General features: G+C 45.1%; 1 protein-coding gene across 1 annotated transcript; it reads right to left on the bottom strand.

Annotated features, from left to right (window-relative positions):
* Nucleotides 1–26: 26 nt before the first annotated feature.
* G6PD (glucose-6-phosphate dehydrogenase) lies at nt 27–24,780 on the bottom strand. The gene is made up of 13 exons (XM_044443611.1): nt 24,701–24,780; nt 23,337–23,482; nt 9,768–9,805; nt 9,575–9,683; nt 9,103–9,320; nt 7,648–7,806; nt 7,243–7,368; nt 6,012–6,105; nt 5,135–5,321; nt 2,816–3,051; nt 2,138–2,214; nt 1,467–1,559; nt 27–627 (listed from the first exon to the last, which is right to left on the bottom strand). The coding sequence occupies exons 1-13, from the start codon at nt 24,774–24,776 to the stop codon at nt 537–539; spliced, it is 1,650 nt and encodes a 549-aa protein (XP_044299546.1). The 5' UTR covers nt 24,777–24,780; the 3' UTR covers nt 27–536.
* Nucleotides 24,781–25,448: the final 668 nt, after the last annotated feature.

The raw sequence follows: 25,448 nt of genomic DNA on the forward strand, positions 1-25,448 counted from the left end.
TCCAAAGAAATACAAGGACGAGGATGCCTCTTTGTAATAACTTCTGTAGTAATTTACAGAACAGTAGCACATACAAAATCTGGAAGCAGACTGAGCAGGAATGTAACAGTAAGGCAGCAAAAGCAGAGCTAGTGCAATCAGCAGAGCAGCAAATACAGTTGTGGGGGGCAGAGGAAAGCTCTGTAGCTTCCTACTCGCCACCACCACAACATGATTCCACAAAGAGGAGCAAAGGTTGGAATGGAACTTCTAGTCCATCAGCTGCCAGTGTTGCAGAAGGTGCTGATCTATGGAGACACCTGCTCTATGAGGCCCATGAGGAGGCCAGTGGAGATGACTGCTCCACCCACGCTGCAGCCCACCTCATGCTGGGGGAGTGTACTCCTGCCTAGACCTAGCAGGTGCTGCTAGGACAAGACAATCACTTTTCAGATGCAGTCTTCAGGGGAGCCCATTGCCCAACCTGACCAACTCAGCTTCTTCAGACAAGGGTGGGGTAGAGCGGCTGTCACTGGTCCAAGCAAGACAGGCAGCCTTCACAGCTTGTGAGGGTTGACCCAGCGGTAGGTGCCTTCATACTGGAACCCAACTTTCTTCATCAGTTCATCTGCTTCTGCAGGGCCCCGGCTAGAAGAGAAGAAGCTTCACTGTCAGTAATTAGTAAAATGCAGGTGCAAGCAGGTCTCTCCCACAATGGCACTGGTCATACCAGGCAGTTGTTACTGACCCAAGGCTTTTGGCATCCTCAGCCCATGTTGTTACCACTCTGGCTTACTATGGGTGGAGAAGCATACTAAAGCTACATTAAATATCAATATTTGACTGGGGTGGAGAACTTTCTTTTACTATTGAAATTGCCACAGCATGAAGCTTCCTAGTCATTAATCTGGTAAATGATCCCACCCTGACTCTGCTGATTCCTGGACATAGTTACAAAGGCACTAGTATCCCCACTTCACCTGTATATGCATGCCTTCAAAAGGTAGAGCATTTCAGAAGCAGAGCCAGCAACTTCCTCTCCAAAGAGGTTAACACTACTGAGTTAGAAGGTCTCAGCATTCTGGTACCCTAGTTTACCTCTACAGCCCTTGCTTCAATTTCCAGCACTTAAGGTGGTACCCAGAAATGTATCAAATCATGATGATAAATACCTGAAAATTTCTCACTTTGTACAGAAACGGCATGGAAGCTACCTCTAGTAGACATTCCATGGAAAGACTAGGCCAAAACCTATTGGGAGGCCAATATTTCAGCTAAGAGAGGACAATGTTCTCTTGTAGGAGAGCTGGGCTGTTTCAAAGGGCAGAAACTCTTTGTGTGTGGTGTGTGTTCAGGGCCAGCATAAAATCTCTCCTTGATGAATCCTCAAAACTGAGTCAAACCTACTATCACCTGCTTTTCGAAGGAAGTCCTGTGACACTTGATGCATTTATGCCCTGTCCCATCCCCTTGTTTTCAAACTTCACCTGCCATAACGATAGGGAACTGGTTTGATTTTTTCTGTCTCAATCTTGTGGAGCAGTGGAGTGAAAATGCGCCAGGCCTCACGCAGTTCATCACTAAGGGGAGGAAGGCAGTATTAGACTGGGTTGAAGGCAGCAGCCATAAAGACAGCTACTGTTAGGTGGAACATAGCAGAATACCAGTCACCAGCTGATCAGTCCCTTTCTGTCCAAAATTAAGAGTAGTTCAAAGAATGTGCGGGGGCACAGAGAAATACAGCCCTCTGTATGGATTGCTCTTTTAAAGGAACATGATTCTAAAACTCATCAACACTGATGTGTTGACCCACACAAAAACTGATAAATTTATGAGCACATGCCACTAGGATGGAGTGGGAGGGTGGAGCAGCCCCCTCAGTTGCTCAGTCCGTGTGAGAAATGGACTCCCAGTCCAAACCTGTTGGCCAAAGTAAGAGGGCACAATCTCCAATCCTTTCCCCATCTTCACCTCCTCCATCTGATTACCACAAGATCAGTATTTAAGCACTCAAGTTTCCACCCACTCTCCAGATTTGACAGCTTGCCTGGAAAGACAGTTCCAGGCTCTGTCTCTGTCTCTCTCTCCCCTTTGGTCTGTCTTGAGTTCTGTTTCTGTTGCTGTTTCATGGGAGCCTTGAACAGATCCCACCACTTACCTGCGCACAAAATGCATCTGGCTCCCACAGAAAACATCCAAGATGAGACGCTCATAAGCATCCGGGAGCTTTACATCCTGTGAAAGGGAAAAAAGTAAGTGGTGTGTCCCCCACGAGTTGACAGTTACGGGTCCCTGGAATGGATGGTCCTCTGTTCATTGTAATAGACACTAGAAGCAAAGAGCCATCCCAAATCAAATACCAAAGGCAGAAACAAGCACAGAACTTTCAATGGCTTTCGTTTGCACATTCAATTAATAAGTAAGTGTTAATCAACTGATGCTCAGGCAGATTCTAGCCCTCAATGGATGTAACGGCATGTCTGACAATCTACCAGCTGTAGTTTCACTTTTCAGAAAGTTGAGAGTGTGGAGGACAACATCTGTGCTCCTTAAACTTCCACACCTTCTCTTGTAATCTCCAACAGGCTGTGCTTCTCTACACATCAACCACCACTTCAGTCCATCTCTTCTTTCTTCAAACCTACTTGTTGACATGATGCTACTCAAACTAATAAACAGCCTGCGGATACTTAGAGTTTCAGAACAGGGAATATACCTTCAGCAGCCTTGTGCTAACAAGCACTTTGCTTCATTACGAATGCAAAATGTTTGTTGCTTTGCACAGAACCAGGAGCTTCCTTACCACAGAAAACAAAGACCACTTTCGTAAAGGTACCTTGTAGCGGTTGCCATAGGTGAGGTCTAACTCAGATTCTTCTGGGTTGAAAAACATGCCTGGTTTCTTGGTCATCATCTTGGTGTAGACAGCCTCATTGGGCTGCACACGGATCACCAGTTCATTGCGTTTGCACTGACGCTGGAAGATGTCACCTGGCACCTCCCGGAACTGCAGCCGCACTTCTGCCTTGCGTTCATTCAGTGCCTTGCCACAGCGCAAGATGAACGGCACTCCTAGATAAGGAGGGTAAAAATGGGGAGGAAGAGTTGGGGATCGGTCTCCTTTCTCTCTGCCACCACAGTTCTGGTGCCACAGCCCAGGGTCACCTGGATGTTGTTGTTACTGTAATTATTTATATTTCTGTTCTGTCCAATAACCAAAGGTCTTGGAGTGATTCATAGAAGTAGAAAAAGCACAATAAAATACAATTCAACATAACATAACAATAAAAGCATCCTAAAAGTACAATTTAGAATGTAAAAGCCAAATGTTAAAAAGCTACAATAGCTTACACAAATTAAGTCACAAGGCCTGCAACTTAGCAGTTCACTAAATGCCCCGAACTAATTAAATTCCCTGTCATGGAGGACAGTTTTAACTTGTCACAGAAAAGATATCAAAGTTAGTGCCAGGCAAGTCTCAGAAGGAAACTTTTTCCAGACCTGAGGGGCTGCCACTGAAAAGGCCCTTCTTGTTGCCACCAACTGGCAGTCAGAGGGAGTCCCCAGATCTTGACTGCAGTATATGAGTAGTTTGTGGTTGGTAGAGGTGTTCCATGTAGGGCTTTACAGGTTAAAATAAGCACCTTGAATTGGGCTCAGAATCATATAGGCAGCCAATGCAAGCAGGCCAGTATTGGTGTTACAGGACTGGAACTTCCAATCCCAGTTATTGAACTGGCTGCTGCATTTTGCACACGCTGCAGCTTCTGAGTAATCTTCAAGGGCAGTCCCATGTAGATTGCATTGCAGTACTCTAATTTAGAGATTACCGGAGTGTAGACTCCTGTCCAGGTACAGGGATAGCTGGGCCACCAGCCAGAGCTGGATGAAATCACTCTGCCACTGAGGCCACCTGGGCCGCAATGGAGAAAGGTGACTCAAAAGAGCACCCACAAACTATGAACCTGCTCCTTCAAGAGGAGTGACCACGTCTAGAACAGGCTGAATTCCTTCCATGCAGTCAGAAGAACCATGCACTATCAGCATCTCAGTCTTGACTGGACTGAGCTTCTATTTGTTAGCCCTCAATACAGTCCATTGTCACAGCCAGGCACTTGTTTAGCATATCCACAGACTCACATGCTGAAGATGAAAGGATAAACAGGGCTGCACATCATTAGCATACTGATGACAACACAATCTAAAACTCTGGATGACCCTGCTCAGCAGTTTCATGTAGATCTTAAACAGTACAGCAAGAAGACTGACCCCTGAAGGACCCCATACTGGAGAATCCAAGGGGCCAAGCAATATCACCCAAGCAGCATCTTCTGCAGACAGCTCTCCAAGTAGTAGCAGAACCACTGCAATGCCATATGGCCTACCACCACCTCAGCCAGCCATGCCAGAAGGCTACCATAATGGATGGTATCAAAAGCCACTGAGAGGTTCAGGAGTACTGACAGGGTCACACTCTCCTTTCCACTCTCCCAAAGCTGTTTCCATGCCAAAACCCCGACTGAAATGGATTCAGATATTTACTCTTATCCAAGAATGCCTAGAGCTGATTGGCCACCACTCACTCAGGGGCCTTGCCCAGGAAGGGGATGTTTGCCACCAGCCTAAAATTATTCAGATCTTCTGGATCCAGGGAGGATTTCTGCAGGAGTGGCCTCACCACAGCCTTGTTTCATGTGGCATGGGACCACTCCTCCTTGTACAGAGTCATCAAGCCAGTAATTCCTCCCTGCAGGCTTTTATCAGCCAAGAGGGCAAGGATCCAGTCTTGACTTGGTTGCACAACCTGACCAAGCACCTTATCAACATCCTTGAGCTGCATGAACTGGAACTCATCCAAGAGACCTTGACTAGGCTGTGCTGTGCATATCTCCCCGGATTTCACTGCGATAACAGTGGAGTGTAAGTGCCAACAGAGGCAAGAGATTTTATTCAGAAGGTGCCTAGCAAATATCAGATGGCTCTAAGATGACCCTGGAGTGCTCTGCTGGGCAGCAGAGAGAGGACTGCATAGAGGCATTGAGATACTGGTTCTTTGCCACTTTTGCTGCCTCCAAGTATATTCGACCATAGGCCCATAGCAAGGCCTGATTGGATCCACTAGTTTCCCTCCATCTACAAAAAGTCCCCTACTTACCATCCCACCTTTCATTGTCCACATAGAGTACAGCAGCAGCAAAGGTGGCGGTGGTAGAACCAGCGGGGACAGTGGAGTCATCCAGGTAGCCCTTCTGGGCTTCCCCTTTGCCATCTGGATTCCCCACATATTGACCAAGAACCACATTGTCCAGTTCCACCTTTGAGATGCACTTTAGGACCTTCACCTAGTAAAAAGTCATGGACAGAGTCTGAGATCCTCACAGATCAGACATAATCAAAAGAAATAAGGGTGCCCTCACAACAGTGGTTTAGACTGATCAGTCAGCTAGGAATGGGGGCTGAGAACTGGGTCTCAATACAAATACGTTACAAATACATAAGACTTCATTTCCTGGGACAGAAATTACATGTACCACACATGTGAGCAATAGGCATGCTTTTCAGCTGGTGCTGGATTCCTCCAGTATGTATACATGGTGAGATACACATGTGCATCATCAGGCATGACAGTGCATTCACACACTACATGATTTCCTGGAAGTGACAACCACACAGAGAAAATCCACCTTGGTTGAAGAAGCTCTTAAAAACACTTGGGAAAGAAACACTGTACTCAGAAAGAATTGGCCCAGTCTTGACATTATCAGTGGTCGGAGTCTACAGAGCACCAGCATCTCTGTTCAGTGCCTGTGACCAAGACCTTTTCTGTTTTTGCTTAGAAGAGAGAATGGGTCTTTCTAAGACTTGGGAGGATAACTGAAGTGCTAGGTGGTAGGTAGTTCACACCTTTTTACAGCTTAGGGAACTGAGCCAAAGAAATGCTATCTTCCCCAAGGGTATTCAGTCAGAAGGGCTGGGTTTCAACAGCAATACCCAGTCTGATACTCTGTCCATTAACATAGACCTGCACTTACCTTTTCATCACGCACATCATTGGAATTAGTAGAGGTTGGTTTCTCCATGGCTACCAAGCAAAGCATCTGGAGAAGGTGATTCTGCATTACATCCCTGCAGAGATGAAGTAACTGGAATTGGCTACAAAGGTTCTCAGATGGCTGGTCATTCCAGCCTCACTCTGTGTAAGTTATAGCCCTCAAGCCATCCCCTTCCCCATATACAGATGGAGAGGGAGAGGCTTGCCCCAATTCCCTGTCTACGATGCAGTGTGTCTTGAGACCAAAACGGCAGTTGGAACTAGCAACTACCAGAAGCAGCAGAGGACGTGTTGGTGCAAAAGCCACAAGAATTACCAGTGGCTGTTGAGCATGAAGCTACAAGGCACACAATGGTGTGGAACCTCTTTCAGCGGATGGACCACATTCAGTTTCAGAGAAGCTCTCTGCATTTCAGCCTTTTAGCATAAGGGGGCAAATTGTGTAAAATCTGGAAGACCACCAACTCATTGGAAATTAAGGGGAGAGGGGCTAGAACCCCAGATTCAGTACCCAAGCCCAAGGTTCCCCATGCCTAATACAGAATTAATGTGCCAAGGGCAGAAAAAGTATAGGACATGTGGTTATGTGCAGAATTCAGCTTCCTGAGAATTCCAGAATCAAACTATGCAACATCTTGGCAGATGCGAAATTCCTAAAAGACTATGGAAAGAGAAGCTCTTGCAGGGAAGAAACAGCAGGTGAGTACTTAAGCTCTCCCCCACCAGTAGATTCTGTTCTGCAGAAAGCCTGCAGATCAGCTGTTTTCATTCAATTTTCCACAAACAGTACCTGAAACTAAAAAGTAAGGTAATGAGGATCTGTAGGGGAGAACTGGTGAGTGTGAGAAGAATCAAGAACCTCCCCAGCATTTTCCCCATCCTTATAGCTGTTTTGATACCTCTTTCTCTCATTCTGTCCTGCACACAGAAAACTACATTAGTGAGAATGCAAAATGACTATACGCTACTTTTCTTTGTACAGGATTTTCTCCCCCACGGAAGCATGCAGCCATGTGGTGGTTCTACCTACAATATGAAATGGCATATTTCAGACACAGGTTAACCCCCTTTTCTGCTATGGAGAGAATTGGAAGTCTTGTGTTATTTGAATGCTATGACCGTTGTGTGTTGTATTAGACCAATGGTTTGCACACACATCCCAAATACATGAAAAAGGTGACCTCCCACCCTTGCCCCCAGCACTGTCTCACCGGATAATGCCAAACTCATCAAAGTAGCCACCCCGGCCCTCTGTGCCAAATGGCTCTTTGAAGGTCAGAATAACACAGGCTACATTGTCACGGTTCCAGATGGGGCCAAAGATCCGGTTCCCGAACCTGCAATGCAATTGGAAGATGGCCTGAGTCAGCATGCCCTAGTTGGTCAATAGAATAAAAGACCCTTTGTTGTTTAATAGCTGCGTCCCACTCAACAAGGTTATGTCTAGTTAAAAAGATGGTTTATTTGCACATGGTCATAAGGTGCCTCTAAATTAGACAGACAGATTCAAGTTACAAGGCATCTGCTAGGGAGTGAACAAGTTGCAGTTTAGGCTCCATGCTCAGAACCTCGGAGTAGGCCCACCATAACAACTACACTTCAAGTTCCTGCTTTACCTGAGCACCATCAGGTTCTGCACCATCTCCTTGCCCAGGTAGTGGTCAATGCGGTAGATCTGATCTTCACTAAAAAGTGCTGAGATGTGATCCGACAACTTGTTGGAGCTCTCCAAGTCCTTGCCAAAAGGCTTCTCCACAATCACACGATTCCAGCCACTGAGGATGGGGGCAGGGGAAGGTTTAGAAGTGCAACAAAATCAGTTTTTTATAAGTGGATGTTGCAAGTTAATGGAGACAAAGCCAAGTGAGTCTTAGTCCTCTCTTAACTAATGCTGCCCAACACACATACACCCAAAAGGTTATGCAAATCAACCAGATTTCCATAAGCATGCTTTATTTTCCAACATTCACTCTATTTTTGCAAGCTTTGGTGAGACTTAAGGTACTTTGTAGGGCACTGAAATCTAATCCCATGAGCACAGCGGATCTTGCTTAGCCTCTAAGATCATCAGGGACTGTTTGTTTTCCCTTATGACTTCAAACAAACTATCTATGCACCCTGACCCTTTCAAAAAAGAGAGACACAGGAAACTGGGTTTTGTGTCAAATACTACAACTAATGTTTGTGCAAGGTGTATATCAGCTCTGCCTTTCACAGGCAAGAACAGAATTCAATATGCATGAATATCCATCTGCTCATGGCAGGGAGGTATCTGTATGTGCAGTACAATGTGGGCAAAGTTCCAGGTCCATAAGCTGGGATCAAGCTGGCCTCATAAATGCTGCTGCACCTTCCAAGAACTTACTTTCCCCATGTTACATAGCTTCTGAGAGTGGACTGGGCATAGCAGTGTTCAGTATTTGCAAACTGGAGCCAATTCATCATGCCTGAATCAGCACTGAGCTGCCCTGCAGCACAAGAATGGACACCTGAGCCTGTTCAAGGGTAATACGTTCAAATCTAGAAGCAGAATGCTTGCCTCAAAATCCTTTCTCTTGCTCTGTGCCCAGGAGGTTAAGAATCCCAAAAGGGAACAGAAGGGGAGAAGAGTCATACAGACACACGAGCATCATGGAATCAACACAGGACTGGCATGGCTTATGCAGCTGGCCCACTGTTGATCTGAGTCAGGGGGAAATTCACTCGTCCTCTTATCCTTTGTACCCTGCTGACAAGTTCAAGAGAGCCTGCAAGAGTCTGTTCTGAGTACAAATGGGCAGGGCTGGGTCAGCAGGCAGAAATCAGGGAATGGTTTGTGGTCCTCCAGAGCTGGTTTGCAGACTGCCTTATAGTAAACTTTGTCCTTCCCTTCTCAAGCATGGTTAAATAATATCTTGACAATGACCCTAAGCATGCTACTATCAACAGGATTCCTTCTTAGCTACAGTTTCCCCATGATCAAAAGCAGCCTCCCATCCTTCTGAACATTCAGACACCTACCAGTCTCCCATAGTAGACCTGACACACTGCCCTCCTCCCCCAACAACCCATCTCTCAGGCCTAAACCTTACACAGTGCTCATGCAGGTCTTCTGGATGTTGGCAGTGACATGCTCATAGACACTAGGTGGCAGAGCCAAGTAGAAGAGACGGTTTGCCTTTTTGCCATTGTGAAGGGAATTCAGATGCGCATTGAGCCGTTCAAAGGAGGCCTGGTCATCATACTTTCCAGAGACATATGAGTTACAGGCAAAAAAAGCATCCAACCTCTGTTCTTCTCCAGGATTGGCCTAAAATGATAGCAACATCTATTATTCTATGAGAACAAAGGCAACCTGTCCTTTGCCATCTTTTACAACCTAAGCGAGTATTTCCCCCGCTTCAGCTGTCTGAAGACAGCAGCTGTGTGTCACCCTCAGGAAGGCAAAGAGGGCCTGCTTATCTGCTACTATTCCTAGTGGCCATGCAGCAAATGCAAGAGCTTGAGCCAAGTCCCAGGGAAGTCATGGGCTGCCAAGGTAATGGACAAAAAAAGAAGCCTGACCTTGAGGTATGGCTGACTCTGTTTCCGGATGTCATCAACCGTGAGCTGGGACCGGGCATAGCCCACTATGTAAGTGTCGTCAGGAAGCAAACCGTCACGGTACAGCCACCTACACAGAAGAACAAGCTGCTCATGATGCAAGGACAGGTACCTGTTTGATGGAGGAACCACATTAAGAGCAGAAAGGACTTACCAGATGGTTGGATAGATCTTCTTTTTGGCTAGATCACCCTGTAAAAAATGAGAAAGAGAAGGAAAAAATGGTCAGTCAGTCACTAAAAATGTCTGCTGAGAGGCAAAAGGCTGAGCAAAGACTTTTTCATTGTTGTCAGTTTTAATTCTAATTTAATTTCAGTTTTCGGTTGTTGCCTTAAATGATTACTTTTAATATGTCATTTGTTATTTATAAGATGCTGTCCAATCTGTTAATGTATGATGCCAACACGGTTGGTGCTCCTGCTGCTGGAATGGATTTTTTATTGGTACTGAAGTTGTATATTGAATTTGTTAATAAGTTGGTTTTTATGCTTTGTTGATGGCTTTTAATTGTGCAAACTGTCCAGAGAGCCATGTGGCTGTTGTGATGGTCTATAAAAAAGTAAATAAATAATGCCTGGGACTGGAAGCCAGAAGAACCCCAGTCAGTCCCTGTGCCCAAAGACCAGATTCTCTTTCTGGCCTGGGCTTGGATCTCACAAGGCTTGAGGGACAAAAACCCTTCCCATTTCAGCCCCAAACCCCAGAACAGGGTTGTAGAACCTTCTTCAGCCTGAGGGTCAGGTTCCATTTCAGAGAAGTTCTTTGAGGCTGCACAGCAGTGGTTGCCTGAAGGCAAAAGGGGGCAGGGCCCAAATATTGGCATAAGGTAAAGGTAAATGTTTCCCCTTGACAGTAAGTCCAGTCATGCCTGACTCTAGGGGGCAGTGCTCATCTCCGTTTCCTAGCCGAGGAAGCCAGCGTTTGTCCGTAGTCAGTCTCCATGGTCATGTGGCCAGCATGACTAAACACCAAAGTGCACGGAACACTGTTACCTGCCCACCGAAGTGGTGCCTTTTTATCTACTTGCATTTGCATGCTTTCGGACTGCAAGGTTGGCAGGAGCTGGGACACCCCATTGTGCAGATTCGAACTGGCAACCTTTCGATCAACCAGCCCAGCAGCACAGCGGTTTAACCCAGTGCGCCACCTGCAGTCCCTAATATTGGCATAGCTTAGCTTAAACCCCTTATTGCAAGGAACTAAACCTGAGGAGAGGCATTTCAACCTTTTGGAATGTGGGAGAAACTGTACAAAAGTCAGCAAATGACTAAATAATCGGTGGCCAGAGAAAAGAGGATGGGGCCAGGAGGAAGGGTCATGGCCTTCTGCAGAGTCCACAGGGCCAGATTGGGATCCCAGGACTGAGGTTCTTCACCGGTGCTCTAGCAGGCTCACGGTTAATTAAAGCACCCTCTGTGTATGGGCACCATCGTATATTTTAGTTAGATAGGTAAAAATGTTGTATGTAAATGAGATGTAATAATTAAAAAATTACTCATTCCAACAATGACCAACAAATAACCGTGCTAGATAGTGATGGTAAATCAGCAATACACCAGTTCATTCCTCTTGGACATGCATCTCCACACCAACCAGAGATGCAGTATCCCTGCTTTCCCAAACCTTGGGAAGGGGGAGCCCAAATGTGACCCCACAAGGCACAGAATGGACTTCATCAGCAAACTACAATCTTCTGCAGGTCATTTGCTTCTGAATGGGAAGCAATGGCAGACGAAGGAATGGAGTACAAAAGTGAACACATTTCTGTCCTCCTGTCCATGCCCTCTCCATCTACAAAGCTCCATTTATTCCAGTTCCTGAAGCACTGGCCATATGGTGTACAACCAGACATGTGGGCTGGACTGGGGCCTGCGCTCTGCAGCACAGACTTCCGTCACTCAGGTCCTTCCTGCCTCCTGCCTGGGTCCTCTCTGAGCCTGGCAGTGCCGCGCTCACCTTCCCCCTTCACAGAGCGGGCAGGTGGGCAGCAGGCTTTGTTGCCACTGGTGCAAGCCCTGACTGTAAACATGCCGAGTCAGGCAGCACTAGCCCAGCTGGCACCACACCTGCCGGCCCAGCCCAGCTCCTCACACCGCCAGGTGGGTGGGAGTCAGCAGCAGATCAGCCGAGCAGTTGCTAGGCAACAGGACACATTGACTCAAGGGGGTGTGTGTGGAACAAAAACTGGTCTGGCCCTGTTGCATCGCAGCCGAGGGCGAAGGCAGCCTTATAACTAGGGCCCTCGTAACAGCCACTGAGGCAAGGAAAGGGTTTCTGGCAAGACAGTGGCAGCAATGTGCAGTGTGCAAAGAAACGCCCTTCCATGCACCAGCCACTTCATGGGAGAGCTAGGAGGAGGAATCATGGCACTCCAAAGGGCCTGTCTCATTGCAGGGTAAGGCACGCTGCCTGTTCTGCATTCTGCACAGCAGCCTTCCCTGGCCCTCCAGATATACTGGACTATAACTCCTATAATCCCAGCCAGCATGCTGGCTAGGGATGATAGGAGTCATACCCAAACACGTCTGTGGTGTACCAGGCTGGGGAAGGCCACCATTCAGCATCCTGCAGGTTTTTTTTGTTAATGTTACAGGGTGCCACCCCCTATTCTAGATTTTTGCCGAAAAAACGCCTTTTCTGCAAAGCCTATGTCTTAACCCTTTACTCCCATTCTCAGCAAAAACCAAGCCCAAGTGTGTGTAATTGCATTTCCTCACATTCCTCTGCCCTACTATCAAAATAAACTCCTGGAACGCAGAAACACCTCTTTTCTGCAAAATATAATTGATGGTACATATTTTTTGTATCATTTAGTCATGAGTAGGGGATGAAAATGTGGAGCACAGCCCTGCCCACAGGCAGCAATGCAGCTGGCCTATATTCCCATGGGGATTTTCTTCTGAGAATTCCATACTGACAGGGACCCCAGAGTTCCTACATATTTTATTTTAGACCTGTCCTGAAATATATTTTAAGGGGGTCTGTAAACCTCCTCTTCATCTTTTGTTGGCTTTTCTACTCCACTCTTCCTAACATTTTTACCAGGATGGAACATTTTTAAACCAATGGGTTGTTACTATGTGCAAACCAGCTCAGTGGCTACAACATGCAGCAGTGTGAGTACTGTGAAGAATTGCAGGTAACATTTTAAAAGCTACCAGAATTTCTTTCCTCTTCTAGCAACTGAAATATAAGTAGTATTCACCATGCCATGTAGAAGAAATGTAAAAGATTTATGGGAACATTAAATAGAAATATCTGGATTCTCAAAGACATGTCAGGCAACATAAGGCTCAAATTGCTTGACTAGAAGCAAGGCTTGAAGTACACAGTTTGGGATTATGAGGCTAAAGCATAAATTGGGGCAAACAGCAATAAAACCATAATAGAAGGTTGTGTACTGAGGCATTTTTAAAAATTAAACAGCTACAACCTAGTTTGCCGGAGAATGAAGTATAATCATACCTATACAAGAACTCACAACAGAAGGGATTATGGGAGGTTCTATTGGAACACTTCGATGGCTGCATGAGGAATTGCAACAACTTCTGATAAAACATAGATTTTATCAATAGATTTCAGTCTCTGCCTTCCCAACAGCTACCTCAAAGTATATGAGTAATAAATGGACTTAGATTGCAGGGACATGTCTCAAAGGCAGGAATCAAAGCTGGTCTTAACACAAAGGTTTGGGCATAAACAATACCCTGCTACACAGTAAGCTGTTCCTATTCTAAAGAAAAAACAAAATATATTTGGTGCATGGCATCAATGGAAAATGGCATCAATTTCCACAGGCCTTAAAATCACCACAGGCCTTAAAATCTGTCTAGAGGTTTTGTTGTGTGTACCACCACCATAGGCCATCTAGACAGAGGCAGTAAGATTCAGGACATTCTCAGTGGTGGCACCCTGACCTGGCCTTTAGAATTCTCCTACTAAAGAAGCCCGCCTGCTCTCTCCTAGTTTCTTAAAAGTCGGTTAACAACATTATGTTTAGGAAGACTTTTGGTTCTAAGGAGATTATAATTTTGGGGGTTTTTTATGCTATTTAGCAGTAATGGTGATGGTGATGATGATCATGGGTTGGTTGAAACTGCTAAGGTTTCTATTTGTTTACTGACATTTTAATGGGTCCTGCTTTACAATACTTGCATATTAGAAAGTACTGAAATCAACACTTAAGTGAGGGAAACTGAAAAAGCTCTATCCAGCATATTATGTTCCCTCTTATTGATCACAGGAGTCAGTGTTTCCTTGCTTGGGGACTGTACCATTTAGCCCAGACACACTCTTCCCAATCCCATATATGTTTATTTAATGGCAAAAAGCAGCAGCATTCACATGCACTGACTGCATCCCATGTTCTACAGCTTGACTCCTGGCACTTAGAAGCATTTTGCTCCTGTCACATTCCAGCCTGAAGTCCTCAGGCACCATCATCACTAACAAGACTGTCCATAATAACCAAAATAGAAATGGCTCTGCTTCTTTAACTTGCAAAGTTGTGCCGGCCCAAGACATTTTGCTGCCTGATGCAAAATAGAAATGTTTCCATGCTGGTACAGCAAAACATTTACACGTTTTGCTACACCAGGCAGATCCCAGTTCCTGCCTCCATCTAGTCTTCATGCTGCTGCCGGAAAAATGTCACTTCACCCAGGCGTGTGCAGGCCCAACCCCACCGCCAAGGGTTCAAGAGACCTTCCCATTTGTTTGATTGTGTGCATCAACTGCAGCAGATTAATCTCTCTGTTCAGCCAAGCCTGCCATATTCTTCATGTAAAGAAATAAATTATGCCTGGCCTTGCCCAACCTCCCTGGTATTACTGAGCAAAAAGGAGGTGTGACTGTTTCACAACACAACACTTCCACAAGGAGTCCTGGCATGGCTGTTCACATGTACTGGGAACAGGGCTACCCTGGGAGGAAGACCAAGTCTCACTGGGAACTCCATGCCTCCAGAAATGAAAGCAATATTCCTGAATGTCCCTAGACATTCTACAGCCTTTGCCAGAGATTTTAGAATGAAGCACGGCACAACCTTACCCAGAACATTTTCTAAATCTATTGGTAGGATTTATATTCCTTGTGTCTATCAGTCCTGACCCAATTACACAAAAATCCATAGTGTGAGGCAAGCACACTCTCTCTTTCCCCTCTCTCACTCCAGATGCAGGACCATGTTTCTTTTTAAAATAGGCAGTTGCATAGCAGGGCACCTGAAACATTGTAGTACCTACAGTGGAAAATCCAAATCACTCCTTTCCCCTGCTAATTAACCAAGAAGGTACAAATCCACTGGAAAGTTCTCCTGCATGAACTTCCCATTCATATTAGTAGGAACTCATGCTAATGAAGATCAGACAACACAGCTTCCTCATGGGACAGATGTTTCCCACCTTGCTGCCTTTATTGGCACCCAAAACACAACAACATACCTCACTTTCCCTTGTGGTAGAAGCAGACAGCATCTTATCTCATACTGTCCTTCACCTGGGATTCTAAGAAAGCACTCCAAAAAATATTGCAATACCAGCTAGAGACTGAAGTGCTCAGCTACAAGAGCATGAAGAGCTCCATTAACAAACAGGGCAATCCCTGCACTCTTCACGGGAAGCCAGTCCTGTAGAATATGCAGGGCATTCATCCACAAGGGAACAACATAGGACAAAACTTTCCATAACTGCTGGACTGAAAGTGTTGGGGAAACAGAGCTAATTCCTGTGTTACAACAGTCTGGATGTGCCCCAAGTGCAAACCACACCCATGATTTAATTGAAGAGTATTCACTATTCTTTGGATCTGGTGAGCCACTTGCAGCTTACCTTATGGGCACACACATATCTGGAGTCAAAGCAAAGACTGACTTCTCCCCAACCCCCCAAGTGTGCAAACTTCTCCATCTTATATTACTTTGTCTTATATAAGTATAAAAATAGACCAATAGACCAAAACCCTTTCTAATCCCCAGCAAACTAGGATATATGTGTGAAGAAGTGAATGATGGCACAGATATTTCCCCATTTGGCCTGTCCTTTTCCCCATACATTATTACTTGAGCTTTTCCTGACCCAACTGCATGCCAGATTCACATGTCTTCTTTTTGTTTTGGTGACAAACTACAGCCATGTGCTATCGCCCTTATTGAAGGTGTAATGACCTGTAGAAGCTCCCTGCTTTTCTCCTAAGCATCCAGCACTGGAAACTCTTTATCTAAAGCAAACACTGGTAAGTCAACTACCCTGCTGTGACCTGAGCCAAAAAGGTGTGAAACATCCAGAACACATGAGGTTTCCAGCTGAATGGGGAGCTATACTAGACTCTAGGTCAAGGGTCCTCAAACTTTTTAAACAGGGTCCCAGAGACTGTTGGGGGGCAGGACTACAGTTTGTAAAAAACATGAATGAATTCCTATGCACATTAAAAAATAATTAATGTGCACACTGCACATTAAAAAATAATTTAAATTAAAATAAATTAAACAATGTAAAAACGTTTACTCCACTCCCTCGGGCTGCAGCAGAAGCCCAAGATGAGGTGGGGAAGAGCCTTCTCTGGATAAGCCACAGCTGCCTCGCCAAGCATGGGGGCAGCCGCTCAATGGCGACTTGCCCATTGAAAGGCGCAGCTCCCGTGCTTCCGCCACAAGCCGCAGCCACCTCACCAAGCCCAGGGGCAGCCACTCGATGGCAGCAGGAGTTCGCCCATTGAAGGGTGTGGCTCCTGCACCCCCAGGGACATGGCTCACCTACTTAAAAATGGATTTAAAAAGTTATAAGGTCAGTTTTCTTACCTTTAATCCTTTTTTAGCATCTTTCTCTCTCTCTCTCTCTCTCTCTCTCTCTCTCTCTCCTGCCCTCTTCACTTTTGTTTCCTGCTCCGTATTCCCACTCTGTATATACATGCAATGGGGGGTGGGGAAGAGCCGGTGCATGCGCAGTTAAGCTTTTACAATTAGATGCATGCGCCGGCTCTCTGTCAGAGAACGCCTGTGCTGGCTCAGAGCTTTTAGACTTGCTCGGAGATTGTTTTCTCCGAGCAAGTCCAAAATCTCGAGGCGGGTCAGATAAATGGGCATCGTGGGCCGAATCCAGCCCACGGGCCGTAGTTTGAGGACCCATGCTCTAGGTACACTTACTGCCTATACCGAAAGTCAGGAGAGCTCACCAATTCCTCCACTAAGAATCTACTGGATAGGCACCACAGTTTAGCTCATTAGGTAGGTGTTACTGTTTTCTCATTGCTCTCTAGTAAAAGAAGTCTAGCACTGAAGTTCAGCAGCTCAGTATCAGGGGTGCAAGATTTAATCAGCTGAATTGTCAGTTAATGGATGGGGGCAGGAATTTAGTCAATCACTGTGCAAACTGAGTACATGTAATTGCTTGTTTATTTGTTCCCATACATACCAAACTCCAATATCAAAGATGATTTCTTCCTTTAACAATAAGCAGTAATTTGGGTGGATTAAATTACAGGTATTTTACTATAGATTACAATATCTCTAGGAGGCAACTACCTTAAGGTTTGGATAATAGGCAAATTTAATTTTGATTTAATTAATTAATTGACTTTTTAAAAGATGCTTGACCAATTAAAAATTATTTAAGCTGTTGACAGCCCTACCAGAAACAAGTTACAGATATCAAGCTCAAATTTGCAACCTTGGCAGAGATTTCACTCAAGGGTAACTCATAACTCATTTCAAGGTCTCAGCATTCCCTACTGAAAACAAGAATCTTTTATAACAGCATTTCCTTGACCTGATCTTTAAAGTTGTGCAGGAATGACTAAGCACTAATCTTACAGAATACTTAGACTTACTGCTTATTGTGCAAGTACCACACCATTTGCAAGAACAGGAACTGTATTACCAAAGTGGCAGAGGAGGCTATCAGTGGCTACTAGCCTTGCTGGCATTGTGTTACCTCCTTTATCGGAAGTGGCATGCCTGCATATACCAGTTCCTGAGGAGCTTTGGCAGGAGGCCTTGCGCCCATCCTGCTTGAGGGATCCTGTGGGCAGCTCGTTTGCCACTATGTGTACAGAGTGCTGGACTGGATGGATGGCATGGCTTTTATGTTCTTATGAGCCTTAACTTTTCTGGAACACAGCCTGATCCTGCCACAGGAATTCTCAATTATTTGAAATTCCAGAGGAAGATACAACAACTTGTTTACCACAACATAACTATATCAATATAGAAAGCTAGTGCTTCTGGTAATCTCTCCTTTAGGTAGTGGCTGTGGCCTAACTGCTTGCAGCGAAGCCCCTTACAGAAGTTCCCAAAGGGCTCATTCTCCCCAAGCTGGGTTATGTCTAGGCTGTGCCACTTCAGACCGCTGATGGGGACTCTCATGGTAATCTTCCTACACACGAACATAAGAACAAATAAACTAACAGTTCATGTGCCAACTTTCTACATGCAGAGACCTTGTATGCATGTGTGTGTACATGTGTGTAATCATGTGAGCCCACAACTGAAGTGGCATTGTCTCAGTGAGAGCTAGGCCAAGGGCTCTGCTAGGAATGGCAGTAGCAGAAGAATAGCCCTCAAAAACAAGCAGGACATTAAAATTCTAATTAGTATTTCCAATTGTGAAGATGTTGAAGTGCAATTACTATTTAGGTTCAGTCTTATGCTCTCTCACAATCCTGCTAGTCCATGTGGATCAGGTGTAGGCAGTCTCTTGGGGGTTTATGGGCACAAGAAAAAATGTAGGCACTCCCACATTATGGCTGCCATGGAAGACAAAAGGCAAGTGTTTGCCACAGAGAGACAGAAGGGATCTGAGCCCTAATACACTAAACCAAGACATAATTCTCAGTACCAAGAGAAAGCTATTTCACCAAAGGCAGACTCTTCTTCTCTGGGCCCTGTCACATTCACCAGCCAGCTCATCCCCTATCTGTTTCTTTTTCTTTCTAACTCTGGACCACTCATGCATACTCACCCCACCACAGTTTGACTGACAAATAAATCCCTTTTATTTCCCCCCCTTCTTTCTCATGATGTCTGTGTATACTGCAGAGGAAAGCACTAGCCCACAACTATCTAACCTCTTTATTTCCTAATGTGAGAAATGAAATATTACTGTTACTAAGTGGTAAGGTGAAAACCAAAGAAACGGTGAAATACAGGGTTAGGGTAGGATCATTGAAGTCCCTTAAGGCCAAAAGGCCTGAGGATAGAACCATGTAAATAGTTGTACTAAAAGTAATAGTGTTTCTTACATCAAAGTCCTGAAAAATGCCAGAGAGGGTAAAATTGGGGGACAGTAGTAAAACTGTCACCTTCAGTGGAAGAGAGCAGGAAATTGATTACCTTTTATAACTGGCCGTAATGAGCCTGAAGGAAGGCCTGTTCTTCCTATCTCATCCTCCCACCAGATTTAAGAAGCAAGTTGGCTCAAGTAAGAATCTGCAAGGCCACTCTGACCTGTTGAACTTTTAGAAGGTACTGCATAGGTTCATGAATAGTAACTGACACACCTCTCAAGGGTAATGGGCTCATTAGCATGAACATGGGATGTATGAGTCGGAGGGGGAGCATATCAAGGGGTAGTATGATGTAGGTGGACGGAGAAGATTGTAACTTCTTAGTAGCCCAGCCATTGGGGGAAAAGAGGAAGGGTCTGCGAGGAAGGGAATAAAAAGCAATGTCTTGTGTGTAAATGGTGCGCTGCCTGTGTGGTGGGCGCCCGCTCTTGCAAGAACGAATTAAACTGTACTGCTTGGTACTTTGCCTCCATATCGTCACTACTGGGAATTACTCCTTACACTAAGGACTCCCATGTTTGGCCCCAAGACATTGACTGGTAATGACAACTGCTAGTTAAGAAAATGTTAATTAAAATAAAGGAGGCCACCTGAGTGTGCACCAAGAAGTGCATCGGAGGACACAGTGGGGACCACAGGCACACGTTACCTACCGCAATATACTAGTAATCAAAAGCGTTCACCTTCCTTTCTCCACCAGAATTTGTGAGCAACCAGTCCTTTAAATCTGCCAGCCAACTGCTGACAATAGCACTAGGCCACCTAGAAAAAACATAATTATCTGGAAGCATCCTAACTTACAGAATATATCTTGACTGCTCTAATTTCAGAAATCGAGTGTGTTGATTATGTACTTTTAAACCAAATATGCTGAGCCCAATTCAAGTCAGCATGTCTGCTAGGAAAAGACAAAAATACAGTGTAGATTATCCACTTAGAGACTGCATTGCACATGGTTGGCGAGTGCAGAGATATCCTGGCCACGCCCTGCTTATTCCCAGGACACTGCCTACTCCTGCATTATACATGATGCCTCCAGATTAGAAGCATGGTCTTATGCTGGGAACCAAAAACAGAAGAGCTGGTACCTTTCCTCTCTCACCAGCAGCTCACTGGGGAACTGCATCTATTTAATCCCCAGTGACTCAGCAAATGCTGATGCTTCTCCTTTTGTTCAAGCTGTGTCTCCTGTCCTCTTAATCATCCAGTGAGCTCCCTTTTCATTCTTCTGTGGTGAGCTAGAACCACCCACTGGGTGGTTCAACCAGTCTTAAGTTACCCCACTAAAGAACAAACAAGAAGAAACGCTTTTTTTTTTAACAAACCGCACACTTACACACAAATGACCAAAATCAATGAAACATACAGACACCATTTTGGCAGCATGCTGCAATTCATCCAAATAGAGTCTAGGAGCAATTTAGGCCCCACCACATGTGTAAATATTCGGGCAGAGAGCAACATTCAATGGCAAGTGGGCAGAGAGGAGGGACTTGCTCTACCTCAACACATTTCTCCAGCCATTGACAAATGGAATCGCAATGGCACATCCATTTCCATCAGTAATGTAAATACCCCACAAAAGTCCTTTTAATCTTTATATTATCTTTATATAATCTTTATATCATGTTGTAAGCCGCCCCGAGGTTTCGGCAAGGGGCGGCATAGAAATGTAATAATAATAATAATAATAATAATAATAATAATAATAATAATATATTGTGCCTTCACCTCTCATCCTCTAATCATTCCCACTTAGTACCACCCCTTCTCATCTTTGGGCCCTGTTCTTCATTAAACAAATACAATGTAATAGTAATTAAAGTAAAATGTTCTGAGCATGCATAAAGTGCCACTGAGCAACCGCAGCCTATTATTCCAGAATGAACAGTACAGCTTTCCTTCTAGAGCATCCCTCAGCCCAGAGCCTCTTTAGAAAACAAACAAACTTAAAAACAGCCTATATCTCCCTTCACTACATTCCCAGGACGTGATTTTTAAAAACTCTCAAAGCTTTTCACAGTTACAAGGGTGGATTTAGAATCTGTCTTCAGCTAAAGGAAGGTACGTACTTCCTATGAAACAAAAGGCTCTGCTTGAAGAAAGTACCTCTATCCAGTTTTTGAGGATTTCCCCTCCCCTCACGCCCATTCAGCAGGGTGCCTTGATTCTCTGTGTAGCATTTTCAAGGCACTGGAGCAGCTGCCACTGGGAAGAAAGTGGCAGGAAAGTCCACTTCTGTCAGGGCACTTGAACCAGCTTAAATCTGTATTCAGCTCACAGTTTATGCTGGTATCCCTTGAACCACTGCTAAAATGTATCCTGCTCAATGATGCTTTTCTACCACCAAGCCGCAGATTAAATTACATATCAGGCCTTGTGCATGAATACAAACCAGGATTTAGTATACAAAACTGCAATGTAAAAAATAAGTACACTTCAAGGTACATTTTTCAATGTACATTTTCAGAGTATATTTTTGCAAGTATAATAGGTTTATATTCTTGTAATTGCTTCCCCCTGCCCACCACCCATCCTTTCATTGTAGGCAGACAACACTTTGCCATTACAACTAGGAGACAGAGTGATGACAAATCCCAAACTGCTTTACAGGCTTCAGATTACCAACACATTACTCAATCTGGGATAAATTTGGATTAGCTACCTGCTCCCTCAAGCATGCTCAGAAACACCCCCACCCACCTACCCAAAGGTGGTGATTACTGTTGCACTGAGTTATACAACTCAGCCCAAGGAGGCACTTACACAGGAAGGCAAGTCACAGTCTGCTGCAGGGCAAAATGGCCCTTCCACCTGTCACTGGTATTTGGGCCACATCAACATCCTGTCACCAGATACAAATCCTGCATCTCTGTGAGCCACACCTCTGGAAGGGAAGATTCTAGACCAGGTACCACAGGGAGAATAGCAGTGTGGGAGTAGATAGCAATGTTCAATGAATTCAAATGAATTCAGATTTCTGTTAATCTGATCTGCAGCTTTTCCAACAGGTTGGCTTTTTCTGAGTTGCATGGACTGGCAATTCAGTGTTTTACTTTTGGAGGGATTTATAGAAAATCATTGTGCATTATTCCAATACATTCCTAAAGAAATATGATTCAGTCAATGAGCTGACAATAGAAGGATTTCTGATGATCTGTGAAGCATAGATGGAGCAGATTTAAAATAATCTTTAGGTCCCCAGGATTGAACAAAGAGTGATCAACAGAGACAATATGGTAATAGGAAACTGGGAGCAGAGGAATTAAATGCAGGATATAACAGCCTGAAATTATCAGCTGGACAAGCTATTTAGTTCCTTTGCACTAATTTTAAATAGCCTTGGATCAGAATTATACAGGATATTCAATTACCACAAAAAACAGACTCCAGCTCTCTTATACCTAAAGTGATGGATTATTTGCCCTAATATTTCTCCCATCTGTATTACCTACCATGATTTAGCCTAATATTTCTCCTATCCATTGGTACAAATAGGAAAATATACAAAATGAGATACCTTTTATGGGGGATAACTCAACACAGAGATGCATTTTCACCAAACAGCTTGTAAATTGTGTAGTTCTGCCTTAGGGGGTCTGCCAACCTTCCTGATTCTGGAGGAAACAAACTTCTTTTGCAGTCACAACCTTTCCTAATATTATTTGGAAAACAATTCCATGCCCATCTCTTAGAGTTAACAATTACACACTACATGGCACAGTTTTTTTAGATGGTCCAACTAGTGTTTTAAATATGCAGGTCATACGGAATTCTTCATAAGGATAATTGTTCTTCAGGTGGAATGTTTTAAGGAGAAAAAAAAGTAAAATGAAGGAAGGAGAGGGAGGGAGAAGCAGAAGAAAAAAATGCTTCTGTACCAGCTCAAATACTTGCATCACAATTTTAAATGCTAGTTAGTCAAAACTACCATAAGTTAGGTACATTCTGTAGCAACATTTTTAATTTGGGAGGATATTTAACAACCTATTTTTGCCTGTCCATTACTTTTTATTGTTATTGTTTTTACTATTCTATAGATTAATCCATCTATATTGTTTAAGCTGTAATTTTATTTCGCATGAGTAGCTTAAGTGTTATACATGCAATAGTGCCTCAATTTTTATAACAATACATTATTACTAATGCCATCTATGACATTACACATGTATATAGCCAACTGTGCTTTTCACCCCTACACCATTATCATCTCTCCCAAACATGCACTTCATAAAGACTGGCAGTTTTTCTTGTCCATTATACAACTCAGTGCCATACTGATTCCCTCTCCTTGTGGGGTCAATGCCTGCCACTCTGGGAAACTACAGTCCAGTTACTTTGTTATTTTTGGAAAAGCAACATAAAATTCTAAAACATACAGATGCCTACACTCCCAGGTCGATTTTTCATGTATGTTAACTGGGTCCAAAGGAAAGATACTCACCGAAGCCCCCAAGATGATGAAAATGTGGGTATCTGACTTGTGGAAGTCATTTCCCTGGCTTAGCTCTTCACGCAGCATCCCACAGATGTCTGCTTGGGTCAACTCCTCCTGTGGTGGGTGACGACTCATGTTGGCAGAGTTGTTTCCTGAGAAAAAAAAGGTTGGTCTGAGGCTCCACCCACCTGATTGCCCTCCCTCCAGAAGGTATTGCCCAGGTGAAGAGTTTGTCAGTCCTTGTCATGGCACAATCGTCAGTTTACAATGCTGGATTGATCTGTAAGGCACGAGTCTCAACTTGCTGCAAGCAAGTCAAGCTTAAGTTGCTCCAGGCAGTTTCAACAGAATGTATTATCCAAGTCTTGTCAGTTTTCTAGGGCTGACATTTATTTGTAAATTGGAAAGGCTCCACCAACTGAACTCTCTACTTCTAAAGAGAGCCAAAAGAATGAGGAAAAATAAAGTTGAGGTAGGTGGATACTGTGGCAATGGGAAAGAAACCCATTAAGTTTCCTGTTAGGAAAGGAATGACCAACTTTCTATAGATGCATGTGCTTTATTGATGCATTGCAGTCCAATACATCATTTCCGGGACCATAATACCAAATACAGTAAAAGGGAATTTGATGTAGGTGTTTTACATATTGCATAACATTCTTCATTAAGTAGTGGTTTGCAGAGAGAAAGAAAAGGGTGAAGCAGCTGAACTCCCAATGGAGGGAGGAGAAACAATAGGGTCATTTAGAATGGAGACAAATGTCAGTTAATCTGGCCAGGGAAATGCTGGGCCATAAAATGGGACAAAAGGATTAGCTCTCTGAAGATGGCAACCCCAAGTTGCCTATGAGATCGAGTCACCGCCGCCGCCACCCCTCCACTTCTTTGACCCAACCCCCACCCATCCAGCCTCTTCTTGCCCTTGACCCCACCCCGAGTCAAATATACTTCCTCTTCCTAGCTTGCCCTGACCACTGCAAGCCATTGCTTCACATTCTTCCGCCTTTCCATGGAAGTTTGAGCGCGTGTGTGTATGCGCGCGCACGAGAGGGGGATTCGGGCAGAAGGGAGCAGGTGCGCGAGCACACGGAGAGACCCCTCAGCGCTCAGAAACTTCAGCCAGACCCTTTGCTGGCCCCCACTGCGCGCCCCCTCGGCCAAACCCCGTCCTCCTGGCTCCCACCGCTCCACCTCCCCCCCCACCTTCTCACAGGCCAGCCCCTCTCTTTAATCGCCGGTCCCACAGCCCATGCGCCCCTCACCTCCCGCAGTCAGTCGTTCCCCGCCCTGCCTTTCCTCTGACCCGCGCACACATCCCCCAGCCTCGCAGCTAAGTTCCCCAAATGGCACCACCTCCCCACCCCATATACCGGCTTTGAGTGACGACGACGGCGGCGGCGGCGGCTCCTTCAGGCGCTCTCCCCTCACGCTCGCCCGGCTCCCCATTCCCCGCCCCATACCCCTGCGGGGCTGACAGGCGTCCCGCCCCGTCGCCCGCCCGCTTACTAGCGCCTCTGCTGCACCCAATCAGAAGAGCCTGCTCAGGCGGGCCGGAAGGCCGAGAGCCAATAGGAAGTGCCCTAAGCCATTTCACCGCCGCCGGCAGCACTTAGAAGCGGCTGGGCTTTCCCAGAGCCATGCTTACGCAACCAGCGCGGCGGCACTCAGTTCAAATGCAGCCACTCTTCCCCTCACCATCACCACCACGGTCCCCACGAACTGATTGCTAGCTGGGTTTGGTCACGATAGGCGGCGACCGCCACCCTCGAAATATATGATGGAGTTGGCTAAAGCCAAAAAATGCGGCTTCAGCATCCTAGAGATTTAATGCATTTGATATGGACATCAGATCTAATGGGATAGATAGAATCCACTTTCTTACAATAGGGAAAGGTCATGAAAATTGATGCCGTAATACTGGCGCACTAAGAAGAAAATAAGACCAAGAACCAAGGATGCATTTAATCCAGCATTCTGTTCACACAGTGACCAGCCAGCTACCCGCAGGAAACCTGCAAGCAAGTTATGAGAGTAACAGGACCGTCCCGTCCCGTCCATGTTCCCCAACTGCTTGTGTACATAGATTGCTTTTGATACTGGGAAGAACATACTGCCATT

The sequence above is a fragment of the Varanus komodoensis genome, unplaced genomic scaffold (assembly GCF_004798865.1).
Source record: "Varanus komodoensis strain SLA01 unplaced genomic scaffold, ASM479886v1 scaffold42, whole genome shotgun sequence".
Classification (NCBI taxonomy): Eukaryota; Metazoa; Chordata; class Lepidosauria; order Squamata; family Varanidae; genus Varanus; species Varanus komodoensis.